This window comes from Zeus faber (genome assembly GCF_960531495.2).
Source record: "Zeus faber genome assembly, chromosome: 16".
Taxonomy (NCBI): Eukaryota; Metazoa; Chordata; class Actinopteri; order Zeiformes; family Zeidae; genus Zeus; species Zeus faber.
In genome coordinates this window covers 11,912,463-11,933,019 of record NC_137202.1, presented here as the reverse complement: position 1 = coordinate 11,933,019, position 20,557 = coordinate 11,912,463, and the positions used below count along the sequence as shown (strand labels likewise).

General features: G+C 40.9%; 1 protein-coding gene across 1 annotated transcript in view; it reads left to right on the top strand.

Moving 5' to 3' along the window:
- gbf1 (golgi brefeldin A resistant guanine nucleotide exchange factor 1) overlaps window positions 1-20,557 on the top strand; it is an 88,011-nt gene that overhangs the window by 26,690 nt on the left and 40,764 nt on the right. Inside the window, exons 3-5 of the mRNA XM_080016648.1 lie at window positions 12,369-12,500; window positions 19,231-19,349; window positions 19,502-19,610. Of these exons, the coding sequence (XP_079872774.1) occupies window positions 12,369-12,500; window positions 19,231-19,349; window positions 19,502-19,610 (360 nt within the window). The remainder of the gene's footprint in view (window positions 1-12,368; window positions 12,501-19,230; window positions 19,350-19,501; window positions 19,611-20,557) is intronic.

Genomic DNA, 20,557 nt, shown 5'->3' with positions numbered 1-20,557 from the left:
GGGCAATTTAAACAGTGCTCTCTGGGTCAGAGGTGGTGGCCACTGCTGTGTGTCTGTTTGGTCTTCAGCAATGTCATCTTTAATATTGAGGACTCAGGTTTTCAGTAAACAAAGCATGGATGAGCGGTGGTTGTGCTGGGGGATGGGTGGGAGGCATGGGTTTCACCCGGCTGAAAGATGGCACCTAGCAATCTCACATCACCTAGAGACAAGACAACAGACGTACAAACTCTCTAGAGTTGCATAAGCTGTGCCATCGGGTTGACATAGAGGATTTATCATAACTCTTACAGGGCTCGACAGCAGCTGATTGATCAATTGGCACCCGTTTTGTGGCCTCTTGTTGCCCCCTTTGGCAATCACTTTTTGACATAAAAAAAGGGAACAGCAAACCGCAACGGTCTATTTTTTCCTCCAAATTGATCCGAAGAGTTTTATTTTTTTAGGGAGGTATGCGCGGGGTGCATCGACCCATTTTAGCATTTTTTTTATTTTATCCGCCCGAGAAAACAACCTAATCTAAGATTGATTAACTAGCGGACTCTTTCTCTGATATTATTTTAGAACTAAGACGCGGACACAGCTCTAGTCTCCGATTGAAAGCACTCTTAAGCGATGCTGCGTTCACAGGCTCGGAAACCTGTAATGCTTGTCGGAAGTGATTCCGACAGGTTCCATTGGAACCTGGAAAACTGTCGAACCACCATAAGTATATTTCAGACCTTTTTTCACCATGCATGTGTTTGCATTTCTGTGCAGTTAACTACAACAAAACTAAAAACTAAAACTAGATGTGGAAAAACATTTTAATCAAAATTAGACAGCTGCAGGCAGCAATACGTGGGGTCCAGGGTAGTCAGCCCTTGGTTGAAGTTCAATGGACAAGTGTGCTTTGGCTCTCTGTTTCAGTGTGTTTTGAGACCACAGAAGTTCATTCATTTCAGCCTGGTTATAGTGTAATTCTATGATCGGGCGGTGTTTGTGGGTGCGGTCTACGTCGCAACTAACGGTGGTCATCACTCTGAAGTCGGGCTGCATGATTTTGGCTAAAATGAGAATCACGGTTATTTTATTCTATTTTGTGATCACGATTATTTATCACAACTATTTTTCTATTTTGGGGAACACAACTATTTTATTGTGCTTTGTAAATCAACAGAAAAGTGTCTTCACAATAATAATGTATTTTATAAACCTAGAAACTCAAACTCACATTACTAATAAACACGAATGTTGGTTACATTACACCCGCATATTTTTCGCAAGGGGAAAAAACAAAACAGCCAGTAATGTACGCCGCCATCTGGGTGCGAGAGTCATTGTTGATCGCAAACTCCATGGACAATACTGAACCGCAGATCTGGATGAAACTTGAACAACGCAATGTTGTAACTGCCTTCGGGGCTGGATCCCTAATAAAATAAAAATATACAGGAATGTCTTGAGTATTAGTCTCTTTTTTTCTTCTTTTCAATTTGGTCAGCGTGCGGTTCGAGCCAAACAGCAGCGGCGCTCGTCAAGGTCACATTTTGGTCACTTAGCCAATCGGATTAAAGAGGCAGGTCATAAAAGTTTATTACCAATAACGTCCCGTTTCATACAGACTGTCAGTTACTGTATTTGTTAACATGTGAAAAGTAATTAAGGACCAATTAAGTTCATAAATCTCAAAAAATAGCCCAAACTAATTTTTTTTTTTTAATTACTTAATGATTTTGTTTTTTTGTTAAAGGACTACTTTGACTTTTTCCTTTGAAATAAAACAGCACATTATTTCTGTATGAATGTGTTGCGTTGCATGTCGATTTCAGCGGTGCTCCTAAATTTTGTGCCGGTCCTCCTAAAATTTTCAGTAGGGAGCACCAGTGTTACTAGTAGAAAAAGTTTGTCTGGAACCCTGCGCAGAGAATCTGCAGTTGCGAGCTCTTGCACAGGGGCTGTTGCTCTTTTCAATCATTCTATGTACAGTGTTGGTTTTCTGCTTGCTTATCTCTCCCTGCTCCCTGAGTGTGCGCTTGTATATACAAATGCAAAGTATATTCCATTTGCCCTCTAGGAAATTCTCTCTTGTAGTAACCCTTGCAGTGAGTTAGCCATCCTTTCAAGCAATTGAAAAAGTTTTAATTTCTCTGGGGCTTTCAAATTGCCTGTTTTGGTTGTACAGGGGCATTGTTCAAGGCATCTTTAAAATACCACTGTGGCCCGAACGGAACAGCCATATGGAGCTCCATAGCATTGTTATGTCCTAATTGCCCCCTTCGACAAGTGCCAATTTCCTTCAAGAGAACGCAGGGACCGAGAGAGAACACAAGAATGGATGAAGCAGGGGAGGGGTTGAGGGGCTGGTGAGTTGACATACATCACACTTCTCTCAGCATGAGAAGACTGTCGTGCCAGACTTTCTCCGGCAGATGTACAGATAAGAATTCTCCCCAGAATTCATTTAGCCTTGCCGGTCTTGTTAAAACGCTGTCTCTCTCCTCAGCCCAGAGGAGCAGCAGTGTTGCTACCAAGGACCTTAGCTCCTAATTCTTAGAAGCCAGAGAGGTTCAGATCAATAACCATCAGTGTTTGGTTTTGGGCCACAGCGCCGGTCAAAGGGAATTCACCTCCTCCCCCTTCCTTTTCTTTACTGAGGGTGTTATTTTGTTCTGTGGAAGCATGCTGGCAGTGTGTCGATCGAGGAGACTCCATCGTCTTCTTGGGCACATGCACAGCACAGCCCCCAGAAACTACATGTAAGAAATGATTTAACAAAGCTGTGGTTGAATAAGTGTTTTTCTATTCTAGCCTGCATTCTCCAACACACAAACACAAGCTTCTTGGATTTACACAATATACTTTATTTGACACTAGACAGTTCATTAAACTGGTAATTTTATGAAAAATTCCCATATACTTATTTATCTGGCACTTCAGAACAACAGACACTCAGTGTATTTGTCTTATGGTGTGTATCCTCGAAGGGCCCTTTCCAATGTTGATGGCAGTCCACCTTTCCTGGCAAGAATTCACTGATCGAGCATGTGCAAGAACTTAAAGGAGGCCTCTGTGGTGAATTTCATAAATCAGCATAGCCAGTTGTGTTCAGTAAAAACACTGTATGGATGCCTGTATGGAAAACTAGTTTCAAATGGAATTCAGACAAAAAAATATATATATCCAAAATTCTCATTGCAACATACATATTCTCCGCTAAACATATGTCTCCTATATTGTTTAACACAAGACCAGCAACACATCTGGTCTTTAAAAACCATTGAATTCTTGCTTAATTGCCGGTGCCAAGAACACAAAGAGTTATCAATATGACAACAATCTGTCAGGCATTCATTTGAAAGAAGTGCTGATGACAAAAAAAAATTATAGTTTTATTCCTGTTTTCTTTTTTTTATATTGTAGTGTTTTATGATTTGACGGCCTCAGGACTGTGTAGAGAGGCATGCTGGAAGCCTTATATGACTGTAAAATATGTGACACAGGAGGCAGACAAATTATGTTATTCGGCCCTTTGTGATTTAATTAAGCAAATACAAAGAGGTCGCCGGACCTGGGGCATGCAGTCCAGCAGTGTTTGTATTTCTGGTGTAGTAATCATGTCCCTGAATAGCTCCGTTCCCCCTCCCCTCACTTTATGCTGTACTATACCTTTCTCGGTTGCACTGTCTCCCTCGCTTATTTATGTACTCACTCACTCTCCATAGTTTTGAAATTGGCTTCTTGTTTGTGGAGAATTATCTGTAGCTCGTATATAATTCAGACTTCTCTTGCAACAGTCATCCGCTGCGGAGGGGAGGCCTGAAAAATTAAACACACAGAATAACGATTGAGATTCTGCTTTAAATTTTCGACCGCTATATAAGTTTTGATATTTAACTGGGTTGTATGTGCATGCATATACTGAAGATATTATATACTAGTTCATGTCCAGTTGGGCAGTCATTAATGTGACTTGTTAAAATATGCAGTGCCATGTGATGATGACAGCTTCAGTCTCTCCCTCTGGCTACTTTTTAAGAGTTCACGAGGCCTGACTGCACATTGTGGTTGTCTTCCCTCTCTATCTTTTCTTTCGCTTGATCTCATGCTCTCTCTCTCTCTCTCTCTCGGTTCTTTGAGTACCATTAAGTTCACTGAAAACTTTGCATTTTTTATTTTTTTTTGTGTAAAGGTTACTTTATGCTATGGTCTCATGTGAACCGCCTGAGGCTTATGAGAACGTGATCCCATCATAGGCAAAATTATCACCATGACACAGACAAAAAAAAAAAATCACTTACTTAGAAGCAGAGGATTCACATTCCATTTGTGACAATTCTAACATTGGTTAACGTTCCCCTTCAGTTTGGATCGAAATATATCAAAATAATTTTAAATTGGCTCAAATAATTGCAATCAGGTGATTATGTAATAATTGTGGCAGCTCTAATTAGAAGTTATATATTTCATGTGAATAAGCGCAGGGGTATTGATATTTGATCATTTTGACACAGGTACAAAATGGTGTGTAAGTCTATAATTGAATGTAACACTAATGGTTGCCTCTACATGTCTTCATATTGCTGATCCCGTCCCGGCTGCATCTCAGAGCAAAGGAATTTCTTTTTTGATTATACTTTTTTCTTGTGCATTTCTTTTTTCTTTGGAACCATTTTCCTGACCTGCAATATGTGTCATTCTGAATTACTTTCTTCTGAGTTTATTTTACAAATAGTTTCATAAAAACAGAAATGTGACAACTGAAGTCTCTTCGCCTCAATGTAAGAGTAGGAGAGTGCTAAATTAAAAGATGGATGGAATGCAAGTACTTGATAGGACATAAAGGACAAAAAAATATATATCAAATTTGAGCCAATCTGTTTATGCAACTAGTGGAAAATGTTGATCCTCAGCCCTGATGAGTTTGCAAAACAACTACCTATTATCAACAGGTATTGTAAACGATTTTTGGAATTATTAACATAATTGTTATTATTAACACAAATTTACCTGTGCACTTAAAGTTCTCTTTTGAAAAGAGATTAATAATCGTTAATCTTCTGCACTAAAGACTTTTCTTTAAATAGGCATAGAAGCTTGATGATTTTGCTGAAGTGCTGCATATGTTTTGTTACTCTTTTTGGTTTATGTATTGTGCAGCTAAACTTTGACTCTTTTCATACTATTTGGATGTTAGCCAGCATGTTCTTAGTTTGACAGGCTGTACTGAACAAACTGGATTGCACTTAGCTGCTGTGCCAATAGTCCTAAGAGTGTAATCCTCTTCTGTTCTAATATATCTGGCCATGCATGGATCTCTGTATTTCATATTCGATACTTCCCAGCTCTTAATAATAGTTCAATTACTTTATTTTATTATTATTATTTTTTTTTATTAGCACACAGGAAGTTATAAAACAAAAGTATATAACAAATTGAACATAGCAGGAATAGTGCAGGAGAGGTGAGAAATACCAAAGGGCTAAAACCTTCCCTCTATTTACAATGTATCCTAATACTATTGATATTTGTTTTCTTTACCATAATGAGATAAAGAACAAAAAAAATAGTAATAATAAATAAAACAAAGGTAAACACAAACAAACATGCTGAGCACATTAACTATGACACAGGTGTTTTTTCATAATAGACTTTAATGCTGACACTGATGGACAGGTTTTGATAGAGAGGCGACTGCTATTCCAAAGTAGTGGTCCTCTGTATTTTATGGTGTATTGTCCAAGAGTTGTGTGATAATAGGGAAGATGAATGTCCTTCGCTAGCCTGGTTGGATATGACTGGACATCTGACTTCATTGAAAAGAAGTTGTGAAATACATTTGGTATGTATGTTATGGTATGTTTGAAATGTACATTTATACATAAAGATACATGTTTGATACTGTAGATATTGATGTTGAAAATGAACAACAGATTTAATTTCTTGAGCAGTGGAGCCAATGGTTCATGGTGATTTGACGCACTTGCCAATCTTAAGCTTATTTTAGATTAAAATATTTTTTTGAAGGGAAGATGGATATATACTGGCCCAAACTATGTTACACTATGATATGTATAGATACATTCAATTATAATAGAGTGTTAGAATACAGGATTGATTTACCAGCGAACAAACTTTTCTAATGATGCCAAAAGACTTGATAGTTTTTTTTACACACATGCTCAATGTGATCTTTCCAGAACAGTTTTTCATCATCCTCATCATCATTTCACTTATACCCCTTTCCCAATGCGCCAAAAACCTGGTACCACCCGGAATTTGTCATCAGTGGGAAAGCTAACACCCGGGTTTCGGTCCCGTGTCAAATGACCCTGCAATAGACACAGGTTTTTATCGGCTCCACCTCCGGTCGGCGCTGATGTAAACAGGACACATGGGTCCACCTGCTAATTTTGGCTCCTTTACCTGCGCAATGTAACGCGTGTTGAAGTTATGGACGTTGGTGCGTTAATAGACGGGAATATCCATCTATCATTAGATCATTTCATATTCCATTTAGAATCCAAAATCAAAATTAGGAGTTAATGACTTTTTCCCCCGCATTTGGGACCATGAAATGTTTTGAGTGTGGCGATCTCAGCGGAGAACCCCAAGCTCCCCGCTGCGCTCCGAGCCACTCCAGCACCGCCACAAGCAGGTCTTTGAACCGGAGGAGCGTCTCCGCTCCCCGCTGCCAAAGGAACGCAGCTTTCTGGCGTGTTGGTGACGTGAAACGTGACACACCAGAAAAAACAAAAAACAAAAAAAAACCCTTTATTTCTCCAGCTAACGGGAAATGTGTCAATCATGTATTTTAGCGGGGTTACCTGTGTTAAAAAAGAAATTAAAATAAAAAAACGGGTTTACCCTCTAATTTTGGTGTAAAAACGGTATAAAACACCTAAAAAATGTTGATTGCAGAAGTGACAATTTTGCATCTTCCTTTGGGTAACTGTTATTTTTATTTCTTTCTTATATTTATATTTCTTTTTTATATTTAAGGAAAGATTGTTCATCCGGAACCACTTTGAAGTATATGAGAGAATATCATTGGCTTCTCTTACAAAGGGACCAAGGTTTACTGCGATCTGAAAATTATTGGTATCATCAGCAAATAGAATGGGCAATACAGAATCAGACATCTGAGCAAAGTCATTTATATAAATGAGAAATAGAAGTGGCCCAAGAATAGATCCTTGAGGCAATAGCATGATTCTATTTGAAATACACCCGTTTATAGATACATATTGATCTCTATTATTAAGGTAGTCACTAAGCCAATTAACAACAACCTCCTGAAAGCCATAACGGTAAAGTTTGGAAATGAGAATTTTATGATCAACTGTATCAAAAGCCTTGGATAAATCCAAGAATATACCAATTGTGAACATATTATTGTCGTAAGCTGTGGAGATTTGTCTAGAAGTTGATTAGTTAATATTTTTCTCTTTGCAGGATACATCAATATGAAGAATATTATTTATTATTTTAATATTTTCAGTTTATTTTCTTTTCTTCTACAGTAGGAGTGGTCCACATACTTAAGCCTGATTTTATTTTTGGACCACAATGGTCTCCTTTTCAGTCGTGTAAATCCTGTGTTGCATCTTATTTTGTTGGTCTACATTACACTTTGTACAGAGGTTGGGATCTCCTGCTGTTGCTCCCCTTGTTTTAAGTCCTTTCTGGTCCAGTGCCAATAGATGTGCATGTGTAAGAGATGGCTACTGTTTTTTGCCGAGCCCAGCTCATCCTGAGGTGATCTCCTGGGGGCAAAGGTTCCTCCTTCCCCCCTCCCTCTGCTGGGGTCATTTGGAGAGCTAAGCCACACATGGCTGGCTACTCTCTCATAAGTGCACAGCAGTAGGATAGGGCTTGTAACATGGAAAAGGTAGAGGGGATTAGTCCTTTGGTGAATCCTGATGGGCTCATTTCACAAACCTTTTCTACCAATTAAGCTGAACTCGAGTTAGACTTGCATGCACACTCATGGTCTCACTTATACCCACAAACACAACCCTTAGATAGCACCATGCTTGGCTAGTCGAGCCGCTTAAATCCTATCCTTTTTTTTTTTTTTTTTTTTTTTTTTTTTCCCCCTCCCCCCAACTGGTCAATGTCAACCAGAGGTCAACCTGGTTATAGTGTTATTGCCTCACCATGGCTGTGACCATCATTATTCTTTTAACTTCACTCCACAAGCCGGGGAGATTGGACCAAAGTACAGAGCCTGTATTTAGCCTTTATTTAAGGAGATTGCTGGTGGTCACCGAAGGACTGCTCGAGCCGGCCTTGTGTTCACCGATGGCAAGTCGGATCAATACAACACAATTGAGTTTTCCAATCTGGGAGTCTTTGGGAACGCAGCCGTGGCACTTACAGGGTGATCGCCTCTGATGAAGTCTTCATCAGGATCTATTGACAGATTCATTTGAGCACTCTCCTTCCACCCTTACCACATGTTTTTTTCTACCACTGTAAAGTAATGGGACACTAACACCCCCTTCAAAAAGTTTTCTGGCAGCTTACAGAATCATCGCACAAACAGCACTCCCTCTGTTTTTCATGAAATTGCAGCACATTTTTAGTTTTGAGTTCATGTGTGTGTGTGTGTACGTTGGTTTTCTTCTATGGTAGCGTGATTATCAAATGAGCATAAGGTACCGTTGATAGCATTGCAGACTCATACACTGTGGCATTGTTGCTAAATATACACTAGAATGACCCACCCCCCTCGCCAAACCCTTGGATGGCAACAACAAAGAAAGCTTATAAAGCTTTCACAGTGATACAAAGAAAACACCAGACTAAAACTGATTTTCTGAAACGTGAGAGAAGATTTGCTTTTGGAAGCCCGTTTGAAACAGTGACCTGGCGACCGATAAAGGGGAGTGTGGATATTTCTTAACTTATTTCATATTTGATTTCCAAACAAGCCGCAGGAGTATTAGGTATCACACACTAATGCATGGCGGTCACATGTGCACTTTTCGAAATTGGTTGGATGCTCTTCTCAGCGCCTTTGAAGTCTCCTTTTTTCAGCATTTGGGTTGTAGCTGTTCTCAAGAAAGCCCTAATCCTCGTGGTATTGCTGTGGCAAGCACTATCTCGGCAAAATGCCTCACAGCGGTTTGCGTGACTCCGCTAATTTTCCCCGTTGTTGTTTTTACCTGTTTTTTATTTTTTCTGCCCCCTCCTGAACCCCCTTTTGCTCTTTCAGTTCTCTAGAACAGAGGTTTTCAATATATGGCCAGGTGGGCCGCGGCATGGCACTTTAATTAATTTTCTTTTAAATTGTAGAGGAAAAAAATCATGTGATGTACAAAGTCTAGCATAGTTTCAACTGGGGAAGTATATATATAAAAAAAAACAAAAAAAACCTGTATTTATATAAATCAGGGTTTCTACGCAGTATGGAATTTGATTTAATAATTTCCAGGTCTGGATAAGTATGGGGGAAAAAAAGAAAGAGTATGGATACATATGTTTCCAGACTATTGCCCCTGTTCCGTTTCCTAAAATATAAAATTCAGAATTTCTAAAAATAAATTGATCATCCAAGCAGAGTGTTGTTCATAGTGTTGGCAACCAAAATGTTAACCAGTGTGTGAGAGAGCGCAGGCCAGAGCGAGCTTGACATCGTCCAAAGCAAGAAGAAGAAGAAGAAGAAGAATCATTTTTATTCGTCTCACGGGTGCGAATGGACTTAGCACACACATACATTTGTGGGGACGACCACAAATACATACACACACACACACACACACACACACACACACACACACACACACACACACACACACACATGCAGGGAGGGGTGGCTGGAGAAATTAAGCCCCGACGTTTCTTCCATCCCAGCCGACCTTCCTCAAGGGGCATCCAGGATCCAGCGCCAGGCATCCAGCACACACTTTGATGGCACCCGGGGACCAATTCCAGGTGTAGATCCATGTTGTGGTCCTGGATCCATGGATCCGTCCAGGTGTAGATGCATGTCGTGGTTATCTTACTAATTGGGAGATTACCCACCTGAACATGTGCTCAGCCAAGTATGACTTGCGACTTAATGCACACGCCTATGCAAAGCTGCCCGTACGTCGCAGCCTGCAAAACAGCTCTGCCCCAAGTGCCTTATAACTGTACCAAATCCGGACATCTGTGACCAAATTAGTTTGGGGGTGGGGGGGGAAGCGGCAATATCTTTTAATTGCATATATACCTAGCATCACAAATAACCAAATGTTAAGCTTGTCTGAACATTTACGAGTTGTGCAGCGATGGAAAGGAAACCATACAAGTTATGTTCATCGTCGTTTCCCTGGACACATTGAATAAACAAGGCTGCACAGATGCTATGAAAGTGTAATTATTTAACTCTTTTCAACTAATTTTTGGTTCTTTTTTATAAAAGAGACTAAAACATATGGGGTGGAACAATAATATTATTTATTCAATATGTTAAGGGAAATAATGCGAGTATAGGTAGCACCAGTTAGTTGACTTGCTCTCTGGGCAGAGATGTTGGACACGTTGGAACGTCATCCAACTTTCCGCGTCGGGGTGTGGCCTGAACGGCCTTAATGGGTAAATGCAAGTTTTCAGGGGGCTGGCTTGACAGTCCCTGGTTGAACTTGACTGGGTTTGGTGTTTGGTAATTGATTTGTATGCGCTACAGTACCTAGCTACAATCTCCTGGCAATTGTTTAGCAACATAATAGCATACATAGTCCAGATGTCACATATGTGTTAGCAGTTGGATTTAAAACCATTTATTTACATAATGGACACCTAGCTTTTTGTACTCAGATGTCAAATATGGTCTGAAAAATCTACCGAGAAGTCTGGAAATTTGAGTCTGGAAAAGTATGGGATTCTGATATGAAAATTTGTGCAGCAACCCTGATAAATTCACTGAAAACATTATCGCTCATTTATTTTACATGTTTACTGACTATTTGAGCTAACAAAACAAATATATTTGGTAGGTTTTAGGCTGTTAAGTGAATGTAAACACAAAAACAGTTGGGAACATGCAAAGAGTGACAGCAAGATTGACAGACCGATGACGAGGAAAGTTATCTGTTGCATCTTTCTTGCACAGACATTTTATGCTGCTGTTGTGGTATTTTAGTGTCTCTACCATTTTATCAAGCTACTGTTACCAAACACCTTTTGTTGTGCTCAGCTGCTCTTTCAAGCCAGCTTAATTAACGCATGATCCCACTTCATACATGACGGCCTTAGCTCTGAACTTTTGGGAGTTTTATAATGATAAGACACGCCGTGCCTTTTGAATGTCCTCTCATTGGACCCCCCCCCCCCCCCACCTCAGATTTTAGTTTTCTCATCGCTTTCTCCTGTTTCCCTCCCATCCCCCCTTTGCTCTACCCCTCTGCATTTTCCATCTCCCGTGCACCCACAGCTGAGAGAGGGTTACAACCTCCTGCGCTGCTAATTCCCCATTGATCTACTCCCCTTAGGGCACGGGGGCTGTTTACACAGACCTTTATAGAGCAGGCAGGGAAAGTATATTAAACTCTGCACAGTGCTGTTGACCACTCTGTCATGCCTTGTTTGTGTGCACACCACCGTTTGAGGCTACGGCCCCTGAAGCTAACATGCACCATACATGTGAATGTAGGCAAAACCCCTGGCACGATAAGACAATGTAGAAGCCGGCATTAAGGATTTCTGAAAGTAATATCGCTGAAATGATTGTGTACAGGTTGGAAAGCAAAATGAGTATTATTTGAATATGGGCCAAGTACATTTTTTTTCCCATCTAATACTACAGTAGATATTTTCCGTAAGTCATTCAGAAGTTACTGATTAAATCTCCAGTATAAACACCACGGAAGTGACCAGAAATTAAGTAGTTTCTTTAAGAGTACTATAAATGTTATCTATAAAAATGTATTTTAAAGGTTGACGTCCCTGTGGTTGACGTTACGACGATGTTGGCTTCTCTTAAGAGGACTAAAAGACAATGTTATTGTCCAGTTGGAGGACCTAAGGGAAGGTTCGGTATCAGTAGTATTCTTCTCCCACCTCAAGAAGAAGCACATACCACTCGCTGATGATCTTGTCACGTGTGAGAGTTTTGTCACGTGAGGATTTTTTTAGCACAGTTTTGTGTAATGTAAAAACTCTTACTCAACAGAGATGCAGATCTGAGAGGCAGATCTTGTCCATTTTTTTTTTCAAAACAATCATTTGTACGATACAAGTTAAATCTTCATCCTGTTGGGTGGTTTGAGATTAACTGATTGTCCTGTCTGTCTCTTTATTTTCTTCTCTCTGCCTCTTCCTCTCTCTCCCTCTCTGACTTTCTTCTCCTTTGTTTTTCTTTCTTCTCTCGTCTCCTTCGCCGCCGCGTCCCTTCTCCGCAGAGCTTTCCGATGTGGAGCCCAACATATTCCTGCGGCCCTTCCTGGAAGTTGTGCGCTCGGAGGACACCACCGGACCAATCACCGGCCTGGCGCTCACCTCAGTCAACAAGTTTCTCTGCTACGGCCTCATAGGTGAGAAAGCCGAGAACCTCCGATGGTTCAGTCTCCACTTCATATAACTGGGATTAAGGAAAGGTTCACGCAGCGCCACATATTTATCTGTGAAAATGAAACGAGCCATTCGTTACATGCCTGTGGGTGGATTACTTGGATGTTTGTGTGCAGTATTAGTTCAGTGGTTATATATAGTTTATGTACGTAGAAGGATGGAAATTTAATTTTCAGAAGTGTGATTAAACAGTTAAGAGCATATAAGCATAAGCCACCGTAGAGGTGGGATTGATTCGAAAGGATTATGTATCATGTTGGCAATTTATAAGGTCACAGAGTTTCCATTGTGACTAATGACTCCTGGTGTTGCTCATCGTCAGCTCACTCCAGGAATGCAGAGAATGGCCTATTCTCAACATTGGTGTGTACACCGACATTTTTTGGCATAGGCACAGCACCGCCTGTCCTTGCCAGGACTCATCACAGGAAATATAGCCCGGTGTCCGCCAGTTGTTTTTTGTAAAAGAGTAAAATGTGCACGCACGCCCAGATGTTAGTCTAAATAGCATGGGTGAAATAAATAATGTTATGTCTCCATTAAAGCAGCTGTGGCGAGGGCTGGTCTGAGGGAGAACCGTGGTAACAACAAATACAAATTCAAAACTGACTGCGCAGGTCACCTCACAAATTGCTCCTGGACTAATCGCACAGAAGCACACACACGGAAGGATTCATTTTTCAATCATCAAAATGAATTTTATATAATATTGATATATTTCAAGATATCTCACAATAAATGAAAATGAAAGCCTCACGTTAACGTCTCAACTCAGCTTCATCTTATTTACGCATATTTAACGTTAAGCCAAAAACATTGGCTTACAAATAAAACTTAGTATGCATCACGGTACAAAGTGTGAATTTCATGACAATGTGACGACGCTGAAAGCTGAAAGCTAATATTGATGATAATAATTTCTTGCCACACAAACTGGCCACCGCCGCATCCAATCTTTAAGTGATCAAAATGAGTGCTGTCTATCCACGGCGATGCCCCACCACACCCCAGGGACGACTGTTCCCTTTTCCGCTGACAAACTGTTGAGATGGTGCGACGCTGGCGGACTGTCATGCTACCCAGAATGCGTCACAATTCGGCTGGTGGCGTTCCGACACTAAAATCCTCAGAAGGACTGTTAACATGCCCCCCCACCCATCCCATCCCATCTCACCACCACCATCTCCCCAAATCTGGCACTGCTGTTACAGAGGCAGCTGGGCGCTCCGCTGGCTGGGGATATTCTAAGTTCAAGGAGTATTGAAATATGATCTTAAGAATGTGTCAAGAGCTCCCACAGGATACTAAATACATCCATTTTCCCATGCATCCCCAAAAATTTCAGCCTGAGTGACCGTTGCTTTCTAATATCATTTTAAGAATAATGATGGAGAGATTTATTCACCGGTGCATAAAACCAGTGCTGACAATAACTGTAGAAATCCCGTAAATATTGTCAGTGAATTGAGGCAACATCAATGCTTTATATTTTTTATTTATAATTTTTTTTTAGTTGTTGTATGTGGTCCTTAATTTTGATCATTTGGCGTGAGTGAAATGCCGAGTTGATTTATTTTTCGCCTGTTTTTCATTGGCCTGAATTGGAGTTTCGCTCCGGCTTTTGTATTCAGGCTCAGTAGGTTACTTTGACAGCCACCGGTCCAGTCAGAACATGTGTGATGTTCGACTTGTCACATCAAAAACAAAATCCTGGCTGCTGCTTTACAGTGAGACACAGGCTTTTGTCAAGTCATTTTTTGTTTGAGGCCTCAGGAATTTAGGTGATAAAATTCATATTGTCGTAAAATGCAATTTTAAGATCACAGCAAAAGGGGCCAAAATTGTATATCTAATGTCAAGAGTTTTAGTTCTTGTATTTCTACAACTGGATTAATTTTAAATAGGTTTTTAATGATTTTGTAAATAAAACATGTTGACAACAAGGTCCAAATAAAAATTTCCAAGACATTTTTGCCTTTGTCGCTTGCACTGACTTCAAGTCCTCATCAAAGCGATCAGTCAGTTATGAAGATACTGTTCAAGTTATTCGCTCGGCCAATATATACTGAATACAGGAAGAGGTTTAATTCGAACTGTCTGCAACAACACCAGCTAACACCAAAGGTATTCTTACATGATAGTGCAAGATTCATTTGACTCTACTTTCATAATGTCAAACACTCTACATCGGGCCAGCCGAACCTGTGACTAATGACACATAAATAGTTAATCCAAAGAGGTCATTCTATATTTTTTAAATTCATCCTGATTTATTGCATTTTTAACAATAATACTCATAAACGTGCGTTACCGTTTTTGTTTGGCGCTTCTCCGTTGTGCCGGAACAAAGTTGAATACAGAGAAATCAATCGCGTCCTTTGTTTTGACATAACCTGAACCAATCCCTCCCTAAAGGCTTCCCTGATTAACCTTTTGAAAAGTTTTCAAACAGTTCCCGTAGGATCTAGTTCAGGATGTGGTTAGACGCCCGGCCGGTACATTTGACCCTGCATTTGTGGTAGTTGAGGTGTTGTGGTTTTTTGAGTGTAGCGCGTGGAGGATGTGAAGCTTGTCCTGCCAAGTACTGCCATCTTCTGGCTCCGTAGAAACACTGTGGATTTCAGAAAGCTGCGTTTCTTGTCAAATAAAGACGTATTTGAATCACTCCCACACGGCTTTTCCAACCCTCCAAAAAGAACATACAATATAAATAAAACAAAATTATAACAGCATGTCCCTCCTATTATGTTTGCTACTTTCAAAATGTCTCTAGTGTTGAATTGTTCCCATCCCTTTAAAAAAACACAAACACAACTGTTTTATTTATACATATATATATATATATATATATATATATATATATATATATATATATATATATATATATATATATATATATATAACAAAATCAAATCTATTGAGTGGAAGTGTTGGGGGGGGCACATGCAAAAATCATATTGAGAGAAAGACAGAAAAAAGGAAAAACAAACAGATGCTCAAGGCACTTGTTTGAAATCCCCCTACAGTATGTTGAATAATTATCTGTGATTCCGTGTAAACCGGGGATCAACGTGTCTGTCCTTTTGTTGCCAGGGAGAGCGGGGACCAGCCTTCTCTCTCTCCTTTGATTAGACTTGCTCTTCTTTTTTTTTTTTTTTTTTTTCTTTTCCTGCGGGCCTTCTGGTGTGTGTGTGTGTGTGTGTGTGTGTGTGTGTGTGTGTGTGTGTGTGTGTGTGTGTGTGTGTGTGTGTGTGTGTGTGTGTGTGTGTGTGTGTGTGTGTGTGTGTGTGTGTGTGTGTGTGTGTGTGTGTGTGGGTGGGTGGGTGGGTGGGTGTGTGCGCGCAAGTTTGCACACATTGCACTAATATTCCCTAAGTCTAACCCCCAGCAGGTAGCCTTGTTCCCCTTTATCCCATGTGTCACGCTAAGTATCCCCCCTGCCTTTCAGCCTGTGTTCCTCAATGTGTCATCCCCCTTTTGTTCCTTCTCAATATCTTTCTTCACCCCCCTACCTCCTCCTTTCCCATCCTGCCTCTCTGCTCTGTTGCTTCTGGGCATTTGTTGAAGAGGGTAAGCGAAAGGGAAATCCCTCTCTCCGTCTCTCGTTATTAGCAGGGATGTGCAGAACGTCGACTGGGTGGTCTGAGTGACAAATTGAAAAGTCTGTCTGTATGACACGGCAACAGCTTATTTGGGCTGAATTTATTTTGCACATCACCAAACTAGAAGGGAGCATGGGCTCTGTTTTTGCTCAGATATTTTTCTTTTCTTTTGCAATGGAAGTGGGTCATTTCACATGGAAAGCAAGCAACACAACGGCTATGTCTGAATAATGCATCGTTTTTATAAATTAATAATTAATGCAAGTTGTTAACGTCTTGTTTGATAAATTATTGTTATTAATTGTATTTATAATTATTGTGCAAAATTGTTTTTAATTATAGATTTTCATCTATGCAGAGAAAAAAAACAAATTTTGCCTAGCACTGTTTACCGATATATATATATATATATATATATATATATATATATATATATATATATATATACACACACACACACACACACACACACACACACACAACAATTCCTACAATAAAACCCTCTACAACGGATAGTTGAATTATAGTTTGTTTCCAATGGATACAGTTTGATTCTCCATGAGTGTGTTTCGTTGCATTTCCACTGTACTACAGCTCAGCAGCCACTTGTTTGGTGTAAGCCGATCGTGTGCTATTCAGAAGACGGAACAGGTGAACAAACTAGATTTCGCCGCTGACGGGGGGAAAAAGCAGCAGGCCTTTTGTTTGGTTTATAAAGATATATTGGCTCTTGAGGGAAAAGTGTGGCCTGAGAGCACACTTTAAAAACACAACCAAACCAAAAAAGAACCGTGACCATGGTGCCCTGGCTGCTCACATTTTCACTCTCACCTCCTCTTCAATTTTCTTTTTGTCTGTGAGTTTGATGTAGTTTAACTGCCTGATGTGACAGCTGCTTTGAACATACACACGCACACACATACACCCCCCCCCCCCCCCCCCCCCCCCGAGTGTGCGAGCCTCTCTTCTTCCTCACTGTTATTTTAACAATGGTTCCCCCCTGCATTGGACACTGCTTGTGTGGACTGTGCCAAGAGGGGGATTAGTGTTTTATATCACTTCTGACGCTCTGCTGGATCTCCCCATGGCTCCAGTTTCTGTGTTCGGATGTGGATGTTTCGGCACAACCTCCATGCTTGTTGTCGCCTTCCCCTCTGGAGGGACGGCAGCGTTACTCGGTTTCACTGCCCTCGCCTGACTGACCCACAAGCCAGACTCATTCTCTCTTTTTCGCTCTCTCTCTCTTTTTCTTTTCTGTCTTTATAAACTTTATCCAGCTTCTGGCACTACATTTTCTAATAATGCTTGACTAATAACACATTGATTAAATTATTAAAGCTTCAGCACTGCACCATGCTTTTTAAACCAAAAATACCATGATAATTTTTTTTGGGCCTGGTTGAATCCACGTTTTACCTGTCAGCCGTCTTCCGGCTTCCACCCCCCCACCCATCCCCCATGCCTATTAGTTAATGAATTGCTGCTCTTAAAGGGCGATGGGAAAGTAAAACAAGCTGGCTTCAGCCTGCTATGTGGCTCCGACTGCTCAAGTTTCAAAAACAATGGCTCCCGTTACCCTGACAGCCAATTTGTCCCAGCCCCTCTTCAACAAAGGGCCACATCTGGTGATGAGATCCTAGGCTTTGAAGGACATTATGGATAGAGCGTGCCAGATTGTGTGTGTGCGTGTGTGCGTGTGTGCGTGTGTGCGTGTGTGCGTGTGTGTGTGCGTGCGTGCGTGCGTGCGTGCGTGCGTGCGTGCGTGTGTGTGCGTGTGAAAACGTTTTTTTTTTTTTTTTTTTTAATGTTACACAATCTAACCAATAGGGCTGTCCGCCGCCTAGCGCACCATCCTGGGGGGGATGGGGAGGCACGGCGAGGGACCGATCAGGCACATTTTGCACACCTATCTCCCTCTCCGAAGATGCACGCACCAGCGGTGCCTGCGATCCGTGCGCCAAAACAGTGTTTTTATTTCATTCTTTTTCTCTGAATGGAACAAAACAAGTGCGTAATGGGGACACTTTCTCGGTGCCCTCTGCCTATAGCCATTGTTTTAACCCTCCGCAGCCCTCCCCCGCCCCCGTTGAGACCCGGTGCTCCGGCCCAGGCCTGTGTGCACTGTGCACGGCGTGTGCTGCTGGCAGAGATCACCCACAGAGTCCGGACGAAGCCTCTTCCAGAGTAATGGAAGAGGCTCTGCTGTTTTTTTTTTTTTTTGTTTTGTTTTGGTTTTTTTTATGAGCACAAAGCTATCCCTAAGCACACGGGGCTGTGCCCCATGTATGTGGACGTATGTGCGCAACATTTTTATAAAAATATTATACTTTTCTGCTCAAACATGGCATATTTTTCAAATGTTAAATTTAAGATTCAAACAATTACAAGGCTTGAAGTTAAATCAATATTCTACTGTGATTGATGGATTTTCTTTTTTCAATTCAATAGCTAAGTAAAGATATGTTATTCCTATCAATTCATGTACAACTCATCTCATTTCATTATAACACGTAGGCCTGGCCTACAGAAAAGAGCAGTTAATATGTTGACTGTATCCAATGTTGTGGTGGTCATACTAGAGAAAGATTTATTGATTGTGTTTAGTGAATAATGCAGAAGATAAAGAACTTAAAAAATTCATACCCCTTTCTGGGCAAGAATGCAAAGGTAGGATATGCACAAGAAGTGAATGATGATGAAAAAAATATCATTACCATCCCAAGTGGCCAAGAAAAGAATGACAAATCAATCGATCTGAGGGGAAACATTAGAGAAAAGTATTTGACCGTCGAGGTAAAAACGGCTGTTGAAAACAGCAATTTGAGATGGAGGGATTGTGGGACTTGTAGTATAATCTCTCCAACACAAATGATCTTATTGACTTGCACTTTAAACATGGCCAATATTTCACTAGTTAGCGTGGTTCACATTGGTAATCTGTAATTTCAGGAAGATGACTTGCACGAAGGTCCATGTATAATCTCTGTAAGAGAGCATAGTCAAGTTAAAAGAGTTGAGTTTGGCATGGTCTGAAGAAAACCTTGATCTTACTCACCAAAAAACGACTTTCTTGCCATTTGCTCTTTTACAGATGCTAACCATGAAGCGGCAGCAGAGGCCATTGAGAACATGGCAGATGCCGTCACACATGCCAGATTTGTGGGAACCGACCCCGCCAGTGATGAAGTGGTCCTTATGAAGATTCTGCAGGTATACTTTAGCACCTTACCTCTGGACATTTAAACAACTCTTGGCTGATCTTCCCTTCAGCGTTTTGTGTCTGGTTTCATTTGTTCCGTCTATGTACGAGCAACATGGCATGGCGTCTTATAGTTGTTGGGTTGAATTGGTTCGTCCACCAGGTCCTGAGGACTTTGCTGCTGACGCCGGTGGGAGCCCACCTGACCAATGAGTCCGTCTGTGAGATCATGCAATCTTGCTTCCGCATTTGCTTTGAGATGCGTCTCAGCGGTGAGTCCTACTTTCTCTCCCTCCCTGTTAAGGCTTTTAGGGCTGTAATGATGCATGTATTCATACTGAACTGCTAGCCACTGGGCTGTTTGTTCGGTACTAGGGCTGCAGGAATTAAATTCTAATAGAATTTGAATTAAAAAAGAAAAATCCCTATTTGCCATTCTATTGTGTGGTTATAGTAACATATATTATTAATATAAATAATTAAATTATAAATGTTTTGACTAACATGAGCGAATTAAGTTCAATATAAGCTCAACAATTTTGTTGCACAGTGAACAGACATTGGAGCGAAATATTCCCATAACAAAATCAGACGCGCCAGCTCGGCCGTTTTTATTTGCTTTGCTTGGAGAAAAGATCGGAGCTGCGAAATAGTGTGTAATGCCCCCCCCCACCGTACTCCATTTCCGAAATTTACAATTGAATAAAGTTGAATATTAAAAATAATAAAACATACAAATTTGAATGGGATTTAAGAGGAATGTCTGCAGTCTTAGTCGGTGCACCCTATATCTGCAGCCCTATTCGGTACACCCTATCGTTTGGAAGAAGGTGCTGTGATTGTTCCATATGGAACAATCACAGCACCTTCTTCCAAACGATAGTTGAGTAATGTTCTGGGAACTTGACCTGTACACTGATCCATCACTCATTTCTACAAATGTCCAACAGCTACATTCATGCAATCCTTGGTTACAATCCCATTAACTCAGGCATCATGGGCAAAATATTCCCAGCAGATGCATGTTTTCTCATAACCTTGGCGCATGGACTGAACAATACCTGTTGAACTCCCAGCTCATACATCGAGATCAGCGAACCCAAAGGTCTTCTGGTCCCCCCGTCCCCCCGACAAGGGTGGACTTTGGAGTCAGTCCCTCTTATTGTTTTGTTTGTGGCCCTCTGGCTCTCCTCTTGCTCCAAGGCACCCGGCCTGTTTG